Source organism: Salmo salar, chromosome 09, assembly GCF_965601325.2.
Source record: "Salmo salar chromosome 09, fSalSal1, whole genome shotgun sequence".
Taxonomy (NCBI): Eukaryota; Metazoa; Chordata; class Actinopteri; order Salmoniformes; family Salmonidae; genus Salmo; species Salmo salar.
In genome coordinates this window covers 81,237,963-81,257,034 of record NC_138299.1, presented here as the reverse complement: position 1 = coordinate 81,257,034, position 19,072 = coordinate 81,237,963, and the positions used below count along the sequence as shown (strand labels likewise).

The following is a 19,072-nucleotide window of genomic DNA, read 5'->3' as shown; positions in this document are numbered from 1 at the left end:
ATATTAAAGGTGAGAATATCCTCGCCAATGGCAGCATTCTGGCACATGGAATGGGAGAAAGAGTGGTCAGCACTGTCCAGAGCAACGAGTTTCCCCTGGAGCCTCATGCCAGTCCAGTGTTGCAGTAGCTGCATCCGTCTGATACCAAGGAGTGTTGTCCTGGATGTAGGATGAGATGTTCCATCGTGGGTGACAGAAGCCTCCACAACAACACCGCAATCTGGCACAACTGCATCAGAGGCAGTCACTGGTTGAGTTTGCATATCAGTCCATGTCCACCTGAGCTTCACTCCAGTCCTGTTGCACAGGTCGTTGAGGTCCGGCCAATCTGACTAGACTCCAAAGCCCGCAGCATGAATGTCCACTTTTCCATTGGCCTTCCTCCTGAAGCCCAGGAGGTTGTCCTCAGTGTCCCTGGCCAGTGGAACCTTCCTCCTCCGTAGGTCCAGAAGGAAGGAAGGCTCTGGCTAACTCCTTAACTGTCATATCGTCACTATTTAGTGTGTTCAACAGGTGAGTCAGTCTGGTAGCAGTGTAAATCCACTCAATATTCAGGACACCTAAACCCCCCTCTCTTTTGCTCAGGAAGACAACGTCACGTGTGTGTGTTTAAGCATTTAAGCCACTTTCTCACCACTTGAACAGTTCTGTTATTCATTTTCCTCAGAACCTGCTGCGGGACATGCACATTTGCAGACAGATGTTGAATCTTTGCTAGCGCCACCTCTCTCACAGCCTCTAGCTTCATGACCACAGGCAGAGGGGAAATGTCAATCATATCAAGCCTGGTTGAATACTCATGGACAAGCTCCTCAACTTGTTCCCCCCAATCGCCAGCAACATTAAACTTATGTCCAAGATTACTACCCTACCAGTCAAACGTTTGGACACACCTACTCATTCAAGGGTTTTTCTTTCTTTTTAATATTTTCTACTTTGTAGAATAATAGTGAAGACATCAAAACTATGAAATAACCCAAATGGAATCATGTAGTAACCAAAAAAGTGTTAAACAAATCAAAATATATTTTAGATTCTTCAAAGTAGCCAACCTTTGCCTTGATGACAGCTTTGCACACTCTTGGCATTCTCTCAACCAGCTTCACCTGGAATACTTTTCCAACAGTCTTGAAGGAGTTCCCACATATGCTGAGCACTTGTTGGCTGCTTTTCCTTCACTCTGCGGTCCAACTCATCCCAAACCATCTCAATTGGGTTGAGGTCGGGTGAATGTGGAGGCCAGGTCATCTGATGCAGCACCATCACTCTCCTTGTTCAAATAGCCCTTACACAGCCGGAAGGTGTGTTTTGGGAATTTGTCCTGTTGGAAAACAAATGATTGTCCCACTAAGCCCAAACCAGACGGGATGACATGTCGCTGCAGAATGCGCTGCAGAATGCTCTGCAGCAGAAGTAACTCTGGGTCTTCCTTTCCTGTGGCAGTCCTCATGAGAGCCAGTTTCATCATAGCACTTGATGGTTTTTGCGACTGCACTTGAAGAAACTTTCAAAGTTCTTGAAATGCTTCGGATTGACTGACCTTCATGTCATAAAGTAATGATGGACTATCGTTTCTCTTTGCTTATTTGAGCTGTTCTTGCCATAATATGGACTTGGTCTTTTACCAAATAGGGCTATCTTCTGTATACCACCCCTAACTTGTCACAACACAACTGATTGGCTAAAATGCATTAAGAAGGAAAGAAATTCCACAAATTAACTTTTAAAAGGCACACCTGTTAACCTGTTTGGGCTAGGGGGCAGTATTGAGAATTTTGGAAAAAATATGTGCCCATTTTTAACTGCCTCCTACACCAACTCAGAAGCTAGAATATGCATATTATTGTTCAGGTTTGGATAGAAAACACCCTGAAGTTTCTAAAACTGTTTGAATGGTGTCTGTGAGTATAACAGAACTCCTATGGCAGGCAAAAACCTGACAAGGTTTCATGCAGGAAGAGGCCTGTCTGACAAGGAGTCGTGCGTCTTGCATCTGTTTATTGAAAAGTAAGGATCTTAGCTGTAACGTGACAATTCCCAGGGCTCCAATAGGCTCTCAGGACGCGGGAAAATCATGAAGGTTGACGAGGCAGCCTCAGGCTGAAACAGATTATCATCTTATTCAAGTGTCCCATTAGGTGACAATGGAGTGAGGCGCATGCGCGATTAGCCCCCGTGGAGTATTTTAATTCGGCTGTTTAGTTTATTGCAGATTCCCGGTCGGAATATTATCGCTTTTCTACGAGATAAATGGCATAAAAATTGGTTTTAAACAGCGGTTGACATGCTTCGAAGTACGGTAATGGAATATTTAGAATTTTATTGTCACGAATTGCGCCATGCGCGCGACACTTCTTTACTATTTCGGATGGTGTCTGGAACGCACGAACAAAACGCCGCTATTCTGATATAACGATGGATTATTTTGGACCAAACCAACATTTGTTATTGAAGTAGCAGTCCTGGGTGTGCATTCTGACGAAGACAACAAAAGGTAATCAAACTTTTATAATAGTAAATATGATTATGGTGAGTGCTAAACTTGCCGGGTGTCTAAATAGCGAGCCCGTGATGCCTGGGCTATGTACTTAGAATATTGCAAAATGTGCTTTCACCAAAAAGCTATTTTAAAATCGGACATATCGAGTGCATAGAGGAGGTCTGTATCTATAATTCTTAAAATAGTTATGCTTTTTGTGAACGTTTATCGTGAGTAATTTAGCAAACTGTTAGTAAATTCCCCGGAAGTTTTTCTGAACGTCACATGCTAATGTAAAAAGCTGTTTTTTTATATAAATATGAACTTGATTGAACAGACATGCATGTATTGTATAACATAATGTCCTAGGTGTGTCATCTGATGAAGATCATAAAAGGTTAGTGCTGCATTTAGCTGTGGTTTGGGTTTTTGGTGACATTATATGCTAGCTTGAAAAATGGGTGTCTGATTATTTCTGGCTGGGCACTCTCCTGACATAATCTAATGTTTTGCTTTCGTTGTAAAGCCTTTTTGAAATCGGACAGTGTGGTTAGATAAACGAGAGTCTTGTCTTTAAATAGCTGTAAAATAGTCATATGTTTGAGAAATTGAAGTAATAGTATTTCAAACGATTCAAAAATCGCGCCACTGGATTAGACTGGCTGTTACGTAGGTGGGACGAATTCGTCCCGCCTAGCCCATAGAGGTTAATTGAAATGCATTCCAGGTGACTACCTCATGAAGCTGGTTGAGAGAATGCCAACAGTGTGCAAAGCTGTCATCAAGGCAAAGGGTGGCTACTTTGAAGAATCTAAAATATAAAAATATATTTGGATTTGTTTCAGACCTTTTTGGTTACTACATGATTCCATATGGGTTATTTAATAGTTTTGATGTCTTCACTATTATTCTACAATTTAGAAAATAGTAAAAATAAAGAAAAGCCCTTGAATGAATAGCTGTATCCAAACTTTTGACTGGTACTGTATATGTTTAATGACGAGAGTAAACTCTGATTGGTTTATTCATTAGCGTAAATGTTGGGGGCTTATCAGTTTTAGATTTGTACCCGTGGTTACCTCTGCTGCATCTTTCATAGAACACTGCAGATTTTGTGTCTTTCATTTCCTGTCCAGACCATTGAAAACCAAACATTTTAATGTGTAGTAATCATTATACTAATTGAAGCACTATCACACAGCCGTTATATTGACTTAGCTTTGGATGTAGGGAAACCAAGCACTGACCTCGAAAGAGAGAGACACTCACTCACTCACTCACTCACTCACTCACTCACTCACTCACTCACTCACTCACTCACTCACTCACTCACTCACTCACTCACTCACTCACTCACTCACTCACTCACTCACCTCACTCACTCACTCACCTCAAAAACACACCAAATACCTCCACCACCACCCACCAGCAGTAGACCTAAAACAACCCCATACATGTCGCAGTAGACCTAAAACAACCCCATCGCTCTGGATAAGAGCGTCTGCTAAATGACTAAAATGTAAAAAAAAAAAATGTAAATGTAAAACAACCCCATACACGCCGCAGTAGACCTAAAACAACCCCATACACGCCGCAGTAGACCTAAAACAACCCCATACACGTCGCAGTAGACCTAAAACAACCCCATACACGTCGCAGTAGACCTAAAACAACCCCATACATGTCGCAGTAGACCTAAAACAACCCCATACACGCCGCAGTAGACCTAAAACAACCCCATACACGTCGCAGTAGACCTAAAACAACACCATACACGTCGCAGTAGACCTAAAACAACCCCATACACGTCGCAGTAGACCTAAAACAACCCCATACACGTCGCAGTAGACCTAAAACAATCCCATACATGTCGCAGTAGACCTAAAACAACCCCATACACGTCGCAGTAGACCTAAAACAACCCCATACACGTCGCAGTAGACCTAAAACAACCCCATACACGTCGCAGTAGACCTAAAACAACCCCATACACACCGCAGTAGACCTAAAACAACCCCATACACGTCGCAGTAGACCTAAAACAACCCCATACACGTCGCAGTAGACCTAAAACAACCCCATACACGTCGCAGTAGACCTAAAACAACCCCATACACGTCGCAGTAGACCTAAAACAACCCCATACACGCCGCAGTAGACCTAAAACAACCCCATACACGCCGCAGTAGACCTAAAACAACCCCATACACGCCGCAGTAGACCTAAAACAACCCCATACACGTCGCAGTAGACCTAAAACAACCCCATACACGTCGCAGTAGACCTAAAACAACCCCATACACGCCGCAGTAGATCTAAAACAACCCCATACACGCCGCAGTAGACCTAAAACAACCCCATACACGTCGCAGTAGACCTAAAACAACCCCATACACGCCGCAGTAGACCTAAAACAACCCCATACACGTCGCAGTAGACCTAAAACAACCCCATACACGTCGCAGTAGACCTAAAACAACCCCATACACGCCGCAGTAGACCTAAAACAACCCCATACACGCCGCAGTAGACCTAAAACAACCCCATACACGTCGCAGTAGACCTAAAACAACCCCATACACGTCGCAGTAGACCTAAAACAACCCCATACACGCCGCAGTAGACCTAAAACAACCCCATACACGCCGCAGTAGACCTAAAACAACCCCATACACGCCGCAGTAGACCTAGCCAGCACTATTAGCATCCATAGCATCCTAACCTCTCCTCACCACAGACTTTAATGGAGCAGGATGGAGTAACTCACTTAGGGCAGGAGAATGGAAACGCTGGACTCAGACTGACATTCTCTCAATGCAGCATGGATGGTTTCCTGGGTAAGGGCTGAGACGGCTGACCCTAGGGCTGCGGCTAATGCATGGTTCTATTTCTGGATTCTGGATTAAGGATGTGGAGACCATAGTGCTTCCTGTGGCAGTTAGAGATGAGCGACAGATTGATTCCATCATGCCCCCTGGTCCCCTCAGCCACAAAGCAGCGGTTGTGTGTACTCTCTGGAGCACGGCGTGGTCTTGAAGCAATAAAAGATGGAAATCATATTAATTCCCAGAGGTGTATAATACACGCTGATTCTCCCTCTCTACCAGGTTTAAGTTCTGTGCTCCACCAAAACCATGGCAACGGAAAAGATTTACAAACAACTATTGTTTTAAGTTGCTCCATCTTCTGAAACGACGGCCACCCACACTGATCATTTGAAAGCCGTTAAAACAAATGAATAAATCCTGAAGTGCCACACAATGTTTACTACCAAGTTCATCACTCAAATATTACAGCGGATGGAATCAGTATGGTGAAATGATTAAGAACTGATTTGGGTTGGGCCAGAGTTCACCTTCCCAAGGTTGGACTCTCTCCAAACCTTATTAAGAGAGAGCATGTAAACTGAGGTAGATATCTGATCAGTGCTCTGAAACCTCTCAGGTCCATGTTGTGACCAGCTCATCTGTATGGGCCTACTCTAGACCTGGTCTCCAGGGACCCATGTACATAGTGGTTTTTAATCAGAACCACATGCCATTGAACAGATAGGGATCTGTTATTAGCATGTAGCATGGGGCCCTGCATGATGGAGTGAAAGGCCTCTCTGTAAGAAGAGGAGAGCTTTGTGTCTAGAATGTGAAATGAGTTAAAAGACCCCCCTGCCCCCTTCTCTCTTTACTATGTGTCCCGACTGGATTGAGCAATGAAATGTAAACAGGGTATTATATAATTCAAATTTCAACCCAAGCAACATCACAGATCAAACAACCACATACCAGGGTTCATTTCAAGCCGCATATCCTATGAGGCAACAATAACACAATGCAATGAAGGATGTTTTGATTCTGCATGATTAAAAACGTCACTTTAGGCTATGTAAAATCAGATATTGTGTTGCAGCTGGAGGGTTGCGTCCTGTACAGATGTAGGATCTTAATATGATCACCCTACTTCCAGGAGAACTTTACTGCAATGCAGGAAATGTTAAACTCATAGTGTATTTCAGGTTTAAAAAGGCTTCTAAAGTTTGTAATTTACACTTTGAAATTTCAGACTTGACTTTCCCTTACGAAAAATGTATCAACCCCTAAACAAATGTCCATTAATTATAATCCCCATTTCCTGTTGCAGCATAATAATTTTCCTGTTGTAGCAAACTGGCTCAAATTAAGATCATACATCATGAGCTGATAGTGGACGGTGGCGGGAGACTTTGGTTACATGTATCTGGTTAATAGAGGGAGTTAGTTGTGGTGACGGAGTAATGACATGAATATGTCTGATGTCAGGGCTGTGGGATAGAGTTTCCTCCTTACACCAACACACACAAACAAACAGGGGATATTCACACTGGTCTAAAAAGTTACATGTGTACACTCACGTGTGTGTGTGTGTGTGTGTGTGTGTGTGTGTGTGTGTGTGTGTGTGTGTGTGTGTGTGTGTGTGTGTGTGACACGTGTAATGTATGTGTGTATATGCCTATGTGTAAGTATCAGTCACAGATCACATCATCTCCAACACCATGCAGTGACAGTGGATTACCCTGACACTGATGGTCTGGATGGCCTGTCAGGGAGGAACAGCAGCATGTTAACCTGTTGGGTCTAGGGGGCAGCATTTGCACGTCTGGATAAAAAAAATGTACCCGATTTAATCTGGTTACTAATCCTACCCAGTTACTAGAATATGCATATACTTATTATATATGGATAGAAAACACTCTAAAGTTTCCAAAACTGTTTGAATGGTGTCTGTGAGTATAACAGAACTCATTTGGCAGGCAAAACCCTGAGACATTTTCTGACAGGAAGTGGATACCTGATGTGTTGTATTGACTTTAAACCTCTCCCATTGAAAAACACAGGGGTTTAGGAATATTTTGGCACTTCCTATTGCTTCCACTAGATGTCACCAGCCTTTACAAAGTGTTTTGAGTCTTCTGGAGGGAGATCTGACCGAACAAGAGCCATGGAACGGTGATGTCCCATTAGACACCTGGCGCGCTACTTCATGTTGGGTACCCTCGTTCCAATACGTTATAAAAGGCTATGCATTCGTCCACCTTGAATATTATTCATGTTCTGGTTAAAAAAGGCCCTAATGATTTATGCTATACAACGTTTGACATGTTTGAACGAACGGAAATATATTTTTTCCCCTCGTTCATGACGAGAAGTCCGGCTGGCTTACATCATGTGCTAACGAGACGGAGATTTTTGGACATAAATGATGAGCTTTTTTGAACAAAACTACATTCGTTATGGACCTGTGATACCTGGAAGTGACATCTGATGAAGAGAATCAAAGGTAATGGATTATTTACATAGTATTTTCGATTTTAGATCTCCCCAACATGACGTCTAGTCTGTATCGCAACGCGTATTTTTCTGGGCACAGTGCTCAGATTATTGCAAAGTGTGATTTCCCAGTAAGGTTATTTTTAAATCTGGCAAGTTGATTGCGTTCAAAAGATGTAAATCTATAATTCTTTAAATGACAATATAATATTTTACCAATGTTTTCTAATTTTAATTATTTAATTTGTGACGCTGACTTGACTGCCGGTTATTGGAGGGAAACGATTTCCTCAACATCAATGCCATAGTAAAACGCTGTTTTTGTATATAAATATGAACTTGATAGAACTAAAAATGCATGCATTGTCTAACATAATGTCCTAGGAGTGTCATCTGATGGAGATTGTAAAAGGTTAGTGTATCATTTTAGCTGGTTTTATGGTTTTGGTGACCCTGTCTTTGACTTGACAAAACATTACACACAACTCTTGTAAATGTACTGTCCTAACATACTCTAAATTTATGCTTTCGCCGTAAAACCTTTTTGAAATCGTAAAACGTGGTTAGATTAAGGAGATGTTTATCTTTCAAATGGTGTAACATAGTTGTATTTTTGAAAAATTTGAATTTTGACATTTATTTGGATTCAAATTTGCCGCTCTTGAAATGCACCTGCTGTTGATGGAGTGCACCACAGGTGGCACGCTAGCGTCCCACCTAGCCCCAAGAGGTTAAGTCTGTCTGAATATACTCCAGGAGTAGAGTTGCAAAATTCAACTTTCCCAGAATTCACAGGGCTTCCAGAAATCATTCCAACTGTGATTTTCGGATAAACCAGGGAATGTTGGGAATGCTAACTGAATTTTGCAAGCCTATCTAGGAGAGTCTATGGACCTTCAAATACACACCATGTATATTGTCTACATCTCTGACTGGGAGGACTCACCTGGAAGGCTTCTAGCAGCTTCCCATTGAAGTCAATGACCTCAGTAGAGCCTGGAACCCCTTTCTCACCAGGGTAACCCTGAGAGGAGAGGAACAGAGAAAGGGGGGACTTAGAAGCATAGAGTAATAACATGAGAAGTTAGGTGACAGTTAACTGATCTTTGGTGGGTTAATAGGCTGTGTATATCTACCATGTCTCCCTGGGCTCCTTGCTCTCCGATATCTCCTTTGTCTCCCTACAAAATACACACAAACCCAAATGTATTGTCTGTGTCCACAGGAAACAATCTTTATTGTATCTAGAGGTCTCATACCTTAAACCCAGGGAGTCCGTCCATGCCCCTCTCACCAGCCTGGCCCTGTTCACACAGAGCACAGAGGCATAGGGGTTAGAAAGCCGCTTCACAATAAGAGACGTGACTATATCCTAAACTGTAGGAGGATTGCCTGTTATAGTCAACTCGTTCTGTAGTGGTATAATGTCAGCTGAAAGGGGTAGTGGTGAAGGACAACACTAGAGGAACTGAGAGGGATAAACACCATAGAACAGGCCTGTAGTAGACATGTGTTACAGGCTGTAGAGAGGCCAGACCTGTCCAGTAGGCCTTCATCTATCCCTGGCCACATTCTGAGCTGGAGTAGAGCAGTTTGTTCCCGATAACAACTTCAGTAACCACAAACATCAGCTCGTTTCGACTCACTGCCAGATAGCTATGCGTCCCAGGAGTGTGTTCACACACACTTCATGTTGCGCCCTGTAGCTGATAGAGAGGCCAAGTGGCCGGCAGCTGGGGTTTCTGCAGTATTAAATACCCTATGACATCACTGGGCCAGGGGAGAGGGTTAGGACTGGTTAGAGGCTGGCAGGACCTCGGACCAGAGAGAAGAGAGAGATGTGAGAGAAAAAGAGGGAGAGATGAAGGGAGTACAAATGAGAGAGAAAGCTATGTGTTTGATGTATTTCTGAAGAATCATGCTGCCCACCCAAGACCTGTTAAGAGCGATAAACTCCAGACAGAAACAAGTGAAGAAGGAGGAATGAAAGAGAGAAAGATATGAGAGGCAGGGACGGCCAGAAAGTGAGAGAGATATGAGAGGCAGGGACGGCCAGAAAGAGAGTGAGATATGAGAGGCAGGGACGGCCGGAAAGAGAGTGAGATATGAGAGGCAGGGACGGCCAGAAAGAGAGTGAGATATGAGAGGCAGGGACGGCCAGAAAGAGAGTGAGATATGAGAGGCAGGGACGGCCAGAAAGAGAGTGAGATATGAGAGGCAGGGACGGCCAGAAAGAGAGTGAGATATGAGAGGCAGGAACGGCCAGAAAGAGAGTGAGATATGAGAGGCAGGGACGGCCGGAAAGAGAGTGAGATATGAGAGGCAGGGACGGCCAGAAAGAGAGTGAGATATGAGAGGCAGGGACGGCCAGAAAGAGAGTGAGATATGAGAGGCAGGGACGGCCAGAAAGAGAGTGAGATATGAGAGGCAGGGACGGCCAGAAAGAGAGAGGGATATGAGAGGCAGGGACGGCCGGAAAGAGAGTGAGATATGAGAGGCAGGGACGGCCGGAAAGTGAGAGAGATATGAGAGGCAGGGACGGCCGGAAAGAGAGTGAGATATGAGAGTCAGGGACGGCCTGAAAGTGAGAGAGATATGAGAGGCAGGGACGGCCGGAAAGAGAGAGAAGATAATAAGAGAATAAAATACAGGTGGTCTGTTGCTAGTCTGACAAAGATAAAAAAGAGAAGGGGTGTTAGCATTAGCATCATCACCTTTGACCCTGGGGGTCCCTGTGGTCCTGCGTATCCTGCTTGACCATCTTCACCCTGAGAGTGCACAGGGGTCAACAATGGTCAATACTCCAGCGTCTACCTCATTGCATACATAGGCATCTATGCAGGTATAAACTTCATGTATTTAAAGTGTACTTTATATATGCTTATATGTGTACCACTGTGCTATGTAGTGTGTGTAGGAACTTGGAGACTTACTGGCTTTCCAGGTGAACCTGCATGGCCCTGTGAATGACAGAGATGTAGTTGGTGCATCATCTCTAAACTCTTCTGTATCTGCTAGTGCACGAAACTAAATAACATGACTCTAGGTACAGTACTATATAACACGCTTGTGTACTAGTAAAACAGTCAAAAACACAAAGAAACATTAAAATGTGTATAAAAATCAGACTCACCTCCATACCATCGCGACCAGGGAAACCCTGTGGAGAGCAGAGCAGAAAATCACACATCAGGATTGCCATAGATATTGTGTATTCTGAGGAATAGCCACTAGAGGTCAGTGCTCTGTCAGCCTACAGAGAGTTATGGTTAGGTGCCTGCTATCATGCTATGAGCTGTTTTTGGCTCCATCTACCCAGAGCCATATACACTGAGCGTACAAAACATTAGGAACACCTACTCTTTCCATGACATAAACTGACCAGGTGAATCCAGGTGAAAGTTATGATCCCTTATTGATGTCACTGGTTAAATTGACTTCAACATGTGGCTCAGTTGGTAGAGCATGCCCCTTGCAACGCCAGGGTTGTGGTTTGATTCCCACGGGGGACCAGTATGGAAAAAAATGAAAATAATTATGCTCACTATTGTCAGTCGCTCTGGATAAGAGTGTCTGTTAAATAACTGTACCTCTGTTTAAAATGAACTGTGATGTACATGGGCATAGCAAGCCTCTTTCTCCATCAGTAGACATTCTATTACTTCATACACCATCAAACACAGAATGTCTTTAGAAATTATTGTCTGGAACCCAGTGGTGATTACAATGAATCCGTTAAATAAAGCTGTTGATTGTGTGCGTGTGTGTGAGTGTGTGTGTTTGTGTGTGTTCCAGGTGGATGTATTGTATGCTTGGTGTGTGTTGCTTGGTGTGTGTTCAACCATGTGTGTTGAAGTCCTCCATGGAGAGGCCAGGTCAAGAGAGAACCATGTGTGTTGAAGCCCTCCATAGAGAGGCCAGGTCAGGAGAGAACCATGTGTGTTGAAGCCCTCCATAGAGAGGCCAGGTCAGGAGAGAACCATGTGTGTTGAAGTCCTCCATGGAGAGGCCAGGTCAAGAGAGAACCATGTGTGTTGAAGCCCTCCATAGAGAGGCCAGGTCAGGAGAGAACCATGTGTGTTGAAGCCCTCCATGGAGAGGCCAGGTCAGGAGAGAACCATGTGTGTTGAAGCCCTCCATGGAGAGGCCAGGTCAGGAGAGAACCATGTGTGTTGAAGCCCTCCATAGAGAGGCCAGGTCAGGAGAGAACCATGTGTGTTGAAGCCCTCCATAGAGAGGCCAGGTCAGGAGAGAACCATGTGTGTTGAAGCCCTCCATAGAGAGGCCAGGTCAGGAGAGAACCATGTGTGTTGAAGCCCTCCATGGAGAGGCCAGGTCAGGAGAGAACCATGTGTGTTGAAGTCCTCCATGGAGAGGCCAGGTCAGGAGAGAACCATGTGTGTTGAAGCCCTCCATAGAGAGGCCAGGTCAGGAGAGAACCATGTGTGTTGAAGCCCTCCATAGAGAGGCCAGGTCAGGAGAGAACCATGTGTGTTGAAGTCCTCCATGGAGAGGCCAGGTCAGGAGAGAACCATGTGTGTTGAAGCCCTCCATAGAGAGGCCAGGTCAGGAGAGTTGGCCTTGGGGATGTTGTGTAAGCAGCCCCTCAGACAGACAGACAGTCAGGTCTCTTAAGTCTCTCAGGTCTCTCAGGTCTGTTCTCTGTTTTTCTACTCCCAACACTTACTGCTCTACTGTAATAAATACTAGAATGTGAGGTTACTCTAACTAACTCTCTCCTCATATTTCCCATTTTCTCCAATGCCTCCTTGAGAACAGGGATGTGTTCCATCTGGCTTCCTTCCTCTCTCTCTAAACGTACGGGTGCACGCACGTACACAGACCACCACACACACTCTCCCCTCTCTCTTCACCTTTGGACCCTATTGTCTAATATTTTCCCTATCACCAATATCTATTCTCCTCTCCTCTCCAGTCTGTTGCCCTTCGATGCCACTGGGCAAACCGTTTCCCAAGTCTTCTGCACTCTCACCTTTACCATCCTCCCCTTATTATGTCATCTGATGACATGGTGGACAGCATGTCCCTGGCCCTCTGACCTCATTAGAGAGAGAGAGAGAGCGAGAGAGAGAGCACATTCACTCAGGGAACACAGCTCTCTTTCTTCACTGTGTTTCTCACACGTCTGACTTCAACATGGACAGGGCTACCACCCTGCTTTGTTTTGCTGATTTGCGTTCTGCAACTCCTTTAAAGAATTCAGAAAGTACATTAAATAAGGACTAGGTTAAATAAATTCCCTCTCTTTCTGACATTTTTCATTTAAGACCAGCTTCGACACCATGCCAACTGCCAATATGGGTAACAGTGCTGATCTTGGATAAACACAACTTACCCATAACCCCTCCTGCCCTCCAACCACAGTTCATGCCTGTTGTTCTAGATTAACCAACCCCAGGCTGGGTTAAAGTTAAAACAGTGAAACAGTGACGGCCTAAGGCGAAAGAGCTATTGTTTGGCGAGGCAGGGAAACTGTTGGTGAACCCAGAGAGTGCCATATCTGTTACAGGAGCCCAGAGTGACAGGGCTGGGGTAGGGGAGGCTTGGGGGGGGGGGTTGAGTATGGAGGGCTGGTAGTGTCACGATCGTCGTAAGAACATTCAAACCAAAGCGCAGCGTGAAATCGGTTCAACATTTTATTTGAAGTGAACCGTACAAAAAAAACAATAAAGAACAAACGAAACGTGACGTTCTGGAGTGCTCACAGGCAACTACTCAAAAACAAAACAAGATCCCACAAAACACAGTGGGGAAATGGCTGCCTAAATATGATCCCCAATCAGAGACAACGATAAACAGCTGCCTCTGATTGGGAAACATACCAGGCCAACATAGAAATAAACAACCTAGATAACCCACCCTAGTCACACCCCGACCTAACCAACATAGAGAATAAGAGGCTCTCTATGGTCAGGGCGTGACTGGGAGAGACTAAGACTAGCTGGATCACATTTTGGCCTTTAACAGAAACCAGAAGAGGCCTATTTTGGTCTGTTTTAGGTAAACCGCAGCTCGCTGGCAGCACAGTAGGCTTCAGTCAACGTGGGGTCTCTGCACTCAGAGTAGACCCTTCCCCATCACTCTCCATCACTGTCGCACCCCTGTGGTAAACACGACCAGATAAACACGGTTGTGGTCGACACAGCTATTGATGACTGAGGTGTTGGAGTGACCAGAAACTAATGGTGGTAACCTAGTTCTCTATCATCAGCTGGAACTAAGAGAGAACACAGTGATGGTAAATAGGAGGAGAAACCGAGGAGAGGGAGGAGAGAACCATAGAGACAATGGCAAGTTTTGTGTTTATGTGGGTGTATGTGGGTGTATGTGAATCCATTGTGTGTATACGTGGGGGTATGTGGGTGTATGTGGGTGTATGTGAATCCATTGTGTGTATACGTGGGGGTATGTGGGTGTATGTGAATCCATTGTGTGTATACGTGGGGGTATGTGGGTGTATGTGGGTGTATGTGAATCCATTGTGTGTATACGTGGGGGTATGTGGGTGTATGTGGGTGTATGTGAATCCATTGTGTGTATATGTGGGGGTATGTGGGTGTATGTGGGTGTATGTGGGTGTATGTGAAGCCATTGTGTGTATACGTGGGGGTATGTGGGTGTATGTGAATCCATTGTGTGTATACGTGGGGGTATGTGGGTGTATGTGGGTGTATGTGAATCCATTGTGTGTATACATGGGGGTATGTGGGTGTATGTGGGTATATGTGGGTGTATGTGAATCCATTGTGTGTATACGTGGGGGTATGTGGGTGTATGTGAATCCATTGTGTGCATACGTGGGGGTATGTGGGTGTATGTGAATCCATTGTGTGTATACATGGGGGTATGTGGGTGTATGTGGGTGTATGTAGGTGTATGTGAATCCATTGTGTGTATACGTGGGGGTATGTGTATATTCCAACTTTACCTGTAGGTGTGTGTGATATTTGTGTGTAAGGTAATGCTGTTACCTGTTCTCCAGCCGGGCCACGGGGCCCGTCTTTTCCTGTGTTTCCAGGAGGGCCTCTGGGGCCAGGAGACCCTTGGTCACCCTGCAGGACGACACATCAGAGGGATAAGAGAGAGGCAAAGAAAGATAAAAGGAATGAGCAAAAGATGGAGACAAACCAACAAATATGGAGAAAATTACAATATTTACAATACTCTCTCTACCTATTTCACACACACACACACACACACACACACACACACACACACACACACACACACACACACACACACACACACACACACACACACACACACACACACACACACACACACACACACACGCGCGCGCAAACTCTCCCAGGCACGAGATGTGTTAACTAAGTATTCAATTCGACATAAACTGAACTGTGAAATGAAGTGTTTCATTTCTTCCTGCGGTTGATGTAGCCAAAAAATGAACCACCTCGCATGAAAGGGTGTTTAACCAATGGAAATACAATCTACATGGCAAATACTTCCCTCCTTGGTACTTTTTAACTTCCCTTAACACAATTAGTACAATCCCACTAAGGAAAATCCACAGCAGTATTTTCAGACTGTGGCCAAGTAATGTAATGCCTAAAGTAGACCCTCATCATGATAGCGTTTCCCTGCTCTGTTCTTGTTTAACTGGATCTATTGCTTTAAACAGAGTCTTCTCATGGTATTCACATGGATATTCCCAGCATTCTCCCTCACAGACATACTGAATGTGATGGTCTGATCCTGTGTGTTGTGGTGAGATGTGAGAGAAGGGCCTTTTCATTTGGACTGATACTCTCCAGGTCTTCACCCATCAGACTCTAGGCCTGTTTCCCTGTGTAGATAATTAGCATAGCTCCACCAACAAAGCTGTTCTATTCCCAATGTAATGAAAAGCACACATTCCTGAAGCCTCTGTAACATGTGGCCCTGCAGTCCTCTTCAGAGAGGGGTTCTACTGGTTTGCCATGTTTCAAAACAGGCATCATAGGAAAACACAAGCATAAACACACATAAAAATGAACACAGCACATCCTGAAATAAACATCCAATAATGTGTGCATGAAGAGATGGATGAACTGAGACAGCAGCAGAGAGCTGGGGAAGTGTGAGGAAGCAACAGAGAGAGAGAGAGATAATGAAGAAAAGGGTGAGAGATATCAAGCAGCAGTGAATGAGATATATCAAGCAGCAGTGAATGAGATATATCAAGCAGCAGTGAATGAGATATATCAACCAGCAGTGAATGAGAGATATCAACCAGCAGTGAAAGTGTTAAAGCTGGTTAGAGGTCCACACATGCCTTAGTGGAGGTGTACCTTTATTAAGCGTCTCTGGAAGTTGGACTGGTCACCAGACATAAAGCCATGGTCATAGCGGGGAAAAACCATCTGAAGCAGGAGAACAGATGACAATAGGAAAAGAGAGAGAAGGAAGAGAGGGAAGAGAAGGGAGGGAAGAGAAGGAAGAGAGGGCAGAGAAGGAAGAGAAGGAAGAGAAGGAAGAGAGGGAAGAGAAGGAAGAGAGGGAAGAGAAGGAAGAGAGGGAAGAGAAGGAAGAGAGGGAAGAGAAGGAAGAGAGGGAAGAGAAGGAAGAGAGGGAAGAGAAGGGAGAGAGGGAAGAAGGATGAGAGGGAAGAGAAGGATAAGAGTGAAGAGAAGGAAGAGATGGAAGAGGATGGGAGGGAAGAGAAGGAAGAGAGGGAAGTGGAGAATAGACCACAGAGAGGGTGCAGAGCAGAGTATTGAAAGGGAACGAGACAGAGAGATATAGAGAAAGAAAAACAGAGAAAATAAATAAATAAATCAGTGACGTAATCAGTCAGGGACAGATTACAGGCTGCAGCTTCCCTCTATTCTCCAGGAGAGACAGAATGGTGCCGAGGACAGAGTGAGGTTCCAGGTAAGAGGTCAGGATTGAGAGGTCAGAGGTGACCCAGCAGCTGTAGTCCAGTGGAGAGAGACAGGAAGGTCAGCAGAGCATGAGAGACAGACAGAGGACTGCTGGGAGACCAGAGCTACGGAGGGACAAACCTTGACGGTGAGGATCTGATTACTGTGCAGACCAGCGTATGAGTTGTGGGGAGGAGGGCCCTGGGGGAGGAGAGGAGAGAGGTGGATGGGGTAGAGGAGATGGGGTGCAGAGGGGAGGAGAGAGGGAGGAGGGGAGGAGAGAGGAGAGGAGGAGAGGAAAGGAGAGAAGGGATGAGTGGAGGAGGGAGAGGAGAGGGGAGGAGAGCAGGAGGGGAGGGGAGGAGAGGGGAGAAGAGGAGTGGAAAGGAGAGGGGGAGGAGAGGAGGGAGGTGAGGGGAGGGGAGGAGGAGTGGGGAGGAGAGGAGGGGGGTAACACAGAGAAGGGTGAGTCACCTGTCGGAGGAAAGGTAGAGCACCATATAGCTACTGTATATGCACCTAACAAGGTTGCAGACCTGAAGTAGCAGATAGCTATCAAGGTTGCAGACCTGAAGTAGCAGCTAACTATCAAGGCTGCAGAACTCAAGTAGAAGCTAGCTACCAAGGTTGTAGTCCTGAAGTAACAGCTAGCTAAGAAGATTGCAGACCTCAAGCAGACGATAGCTACCAAGGTTGCAGACCTGAAGTAACAGCTAGCTATCAAGGTTGCGGACCTGAAGCAGAAGATAGCTACCAAGGTTGCAGACCTCAAGCAGAAGATAGCTACGAAGGTTGCAGACCTCAAGCAGAAGATAGCTACCAAGGTTGCAGACCTCAAGCAGAAGATAGCTACCAAGGTTGCAGACCTCAAGCAGAAGATAGCTACGAAGGTTGCAGACCTCAATTAACAGCTAGCTATCAAGGTTGCAGACCTGAAATAACAGCTAACTAACAAGATTGCAGACCTCAAGCAGAAGATAGCTACCAAGGTTGCAGACCTCAAGTAACAGATAGCTATCAAGGTTGCGGACCTGAAGTAACAGCTAACTAACAAGATTGCAGACCTCAAGCAGAAGATAGCTACCAAGGTTGCAGACCTCAAGTAACAGCTAGCTACTAAGGTTGCAGACCTCAAGTAACAGCTAGCTACCAAGGTTGCAGACCTCAAGTAACAGCTAACTATCAAGGTTGCAGACCTCAAGTAGCCAATAGCTACCAAGGTGGCAAACCTCAAGTAGGAGATAGTTACCAAGGTTGCAGACCTCAAGTAGCAGATAGCTATCAAGGTTGCAGACCTCAAATGGAGGCTAGCTACCAATGGTAAATGTACAACAGGTGTGTGACAGTCCATTATCCACATGGGTAGCTATAATGTTAAAATGCAGTAAGATGTATCTGTATACTACCTGTACTGATATCTCCTCATCCCCAGTTATACATGCAGTAGTGGTAGAATACACTGCATAGTAATCAATAAACTTATGGTCAAGAGGGTATATTTGTTTAATAATTTGCTAATTAATCCCATAAAGGTTGGGTCGCCAACAGACACGAAAATCAAAAATGTATTAATTAATTAATTCATATCGTACCATTATAAACTATAAATAATGTATTGTCGTGAATGGACTTCTTTAATCTATCCTTTCACTGTCCAGGAAAACCATATCTTTATGTGACCCAGTCTGTACCTACACTACATGACCAAAAGTATGTGGACACCTGCTCGTTGAACATCTCATTTCAAAATCATGGGCATTACTATGGAGTTGGTCCCCCCTTTGCTGCTATAACAGCCTCCACACTAGGCTTTCCACTAGATGTTGGAAGATTGCTGCAAGGACTTGCTTCCAATCAGCCACAAGAGCATTTGTGAGGTTGGGCACTGATGTTTGGCAATTAGGCCTGGCTCTCAGTCGGCGTTCCAATTCATCCCACAGGTGTTTGATGGGGTTGAGGTCAGGACTGTGTGCAGGCCAGTCAAGTTCTTCCACACCGATCTCGACAAACCATTTTTGGATGGACCTCGCTTTGTGCATGGGGGCATGGTCATGCTGAAACCCGGAAAGGGCTTCCCAAAACTGTTGCCACAAAGTTGGAAGCACAGAATCAGCCCCAGACCATTATTCCTTCTCCACCAAACTTTAAAGTTGGCAATATGCATTCGGCAGGTAGCGTTCTCCTGGCATACGCCAAACCCAGATTCGTCGGTCAGACTGCCAGATGGTGAAGCGTTATTAATCACTCCAGAGAACGGGTTTTCACTGCTCCAGAGTCCAATGGCGGCAAGCTTTACACCATTCCAGCCGACGCTTGGCATTGCGCATAGTGATCTTAGGCTTGTGTGCCTCTTCTCGTTCATGGAAACCTATTTCATGAAGCTCCCGATGAACAGTTATTGTGCTGAC

General features: G+C 45.0%; 1 protein-coding gene across 1 annotated transcript in view; it reads right to left on the bottom strand.

The window, feature by feature from the left end:
• The window catches only part of LOC106611943 (uncharacterized), a 72,532-nt gene that overhangs the window by 20,246 nt on the left and 33,214 nt on the right, over positions 1-19,072 (bottom strand). Inside the window, exons 6-13 of the mRNA XM_082955965.1 lie at positions 16,806-16,865; positions 14,772-14,852; positions 10,913-10,939; positions 10,713-10,739; positions 10,494-10,547; positions 9,039-9,083; positions 8,916-8,960; positions 8,726-8,803 (exon numbers count right to left, since the gene is read on the bottom strand). Coding sequence (XP_082812091.1) covers positions 8,726-8,803; positions 8,916-8,960; positions 9,039-9,083; positions 10,494-10,547; positions 10,713-10,739; positions 10,913-10,939; positions 14,772-14,852; positions 16,806-16,865 — 417 coding nt within the window. The remainder of the gene's footprint in view (positions 1-8,725; positions 8,804-8,915; positions 8,961-9,038; positions 9,084-10,493; positions 10,548-10,712; positions 10,740-10,912; positions 10,940-14,771; positions 14,853-16,805; positions 16,866-19,072) is intronic.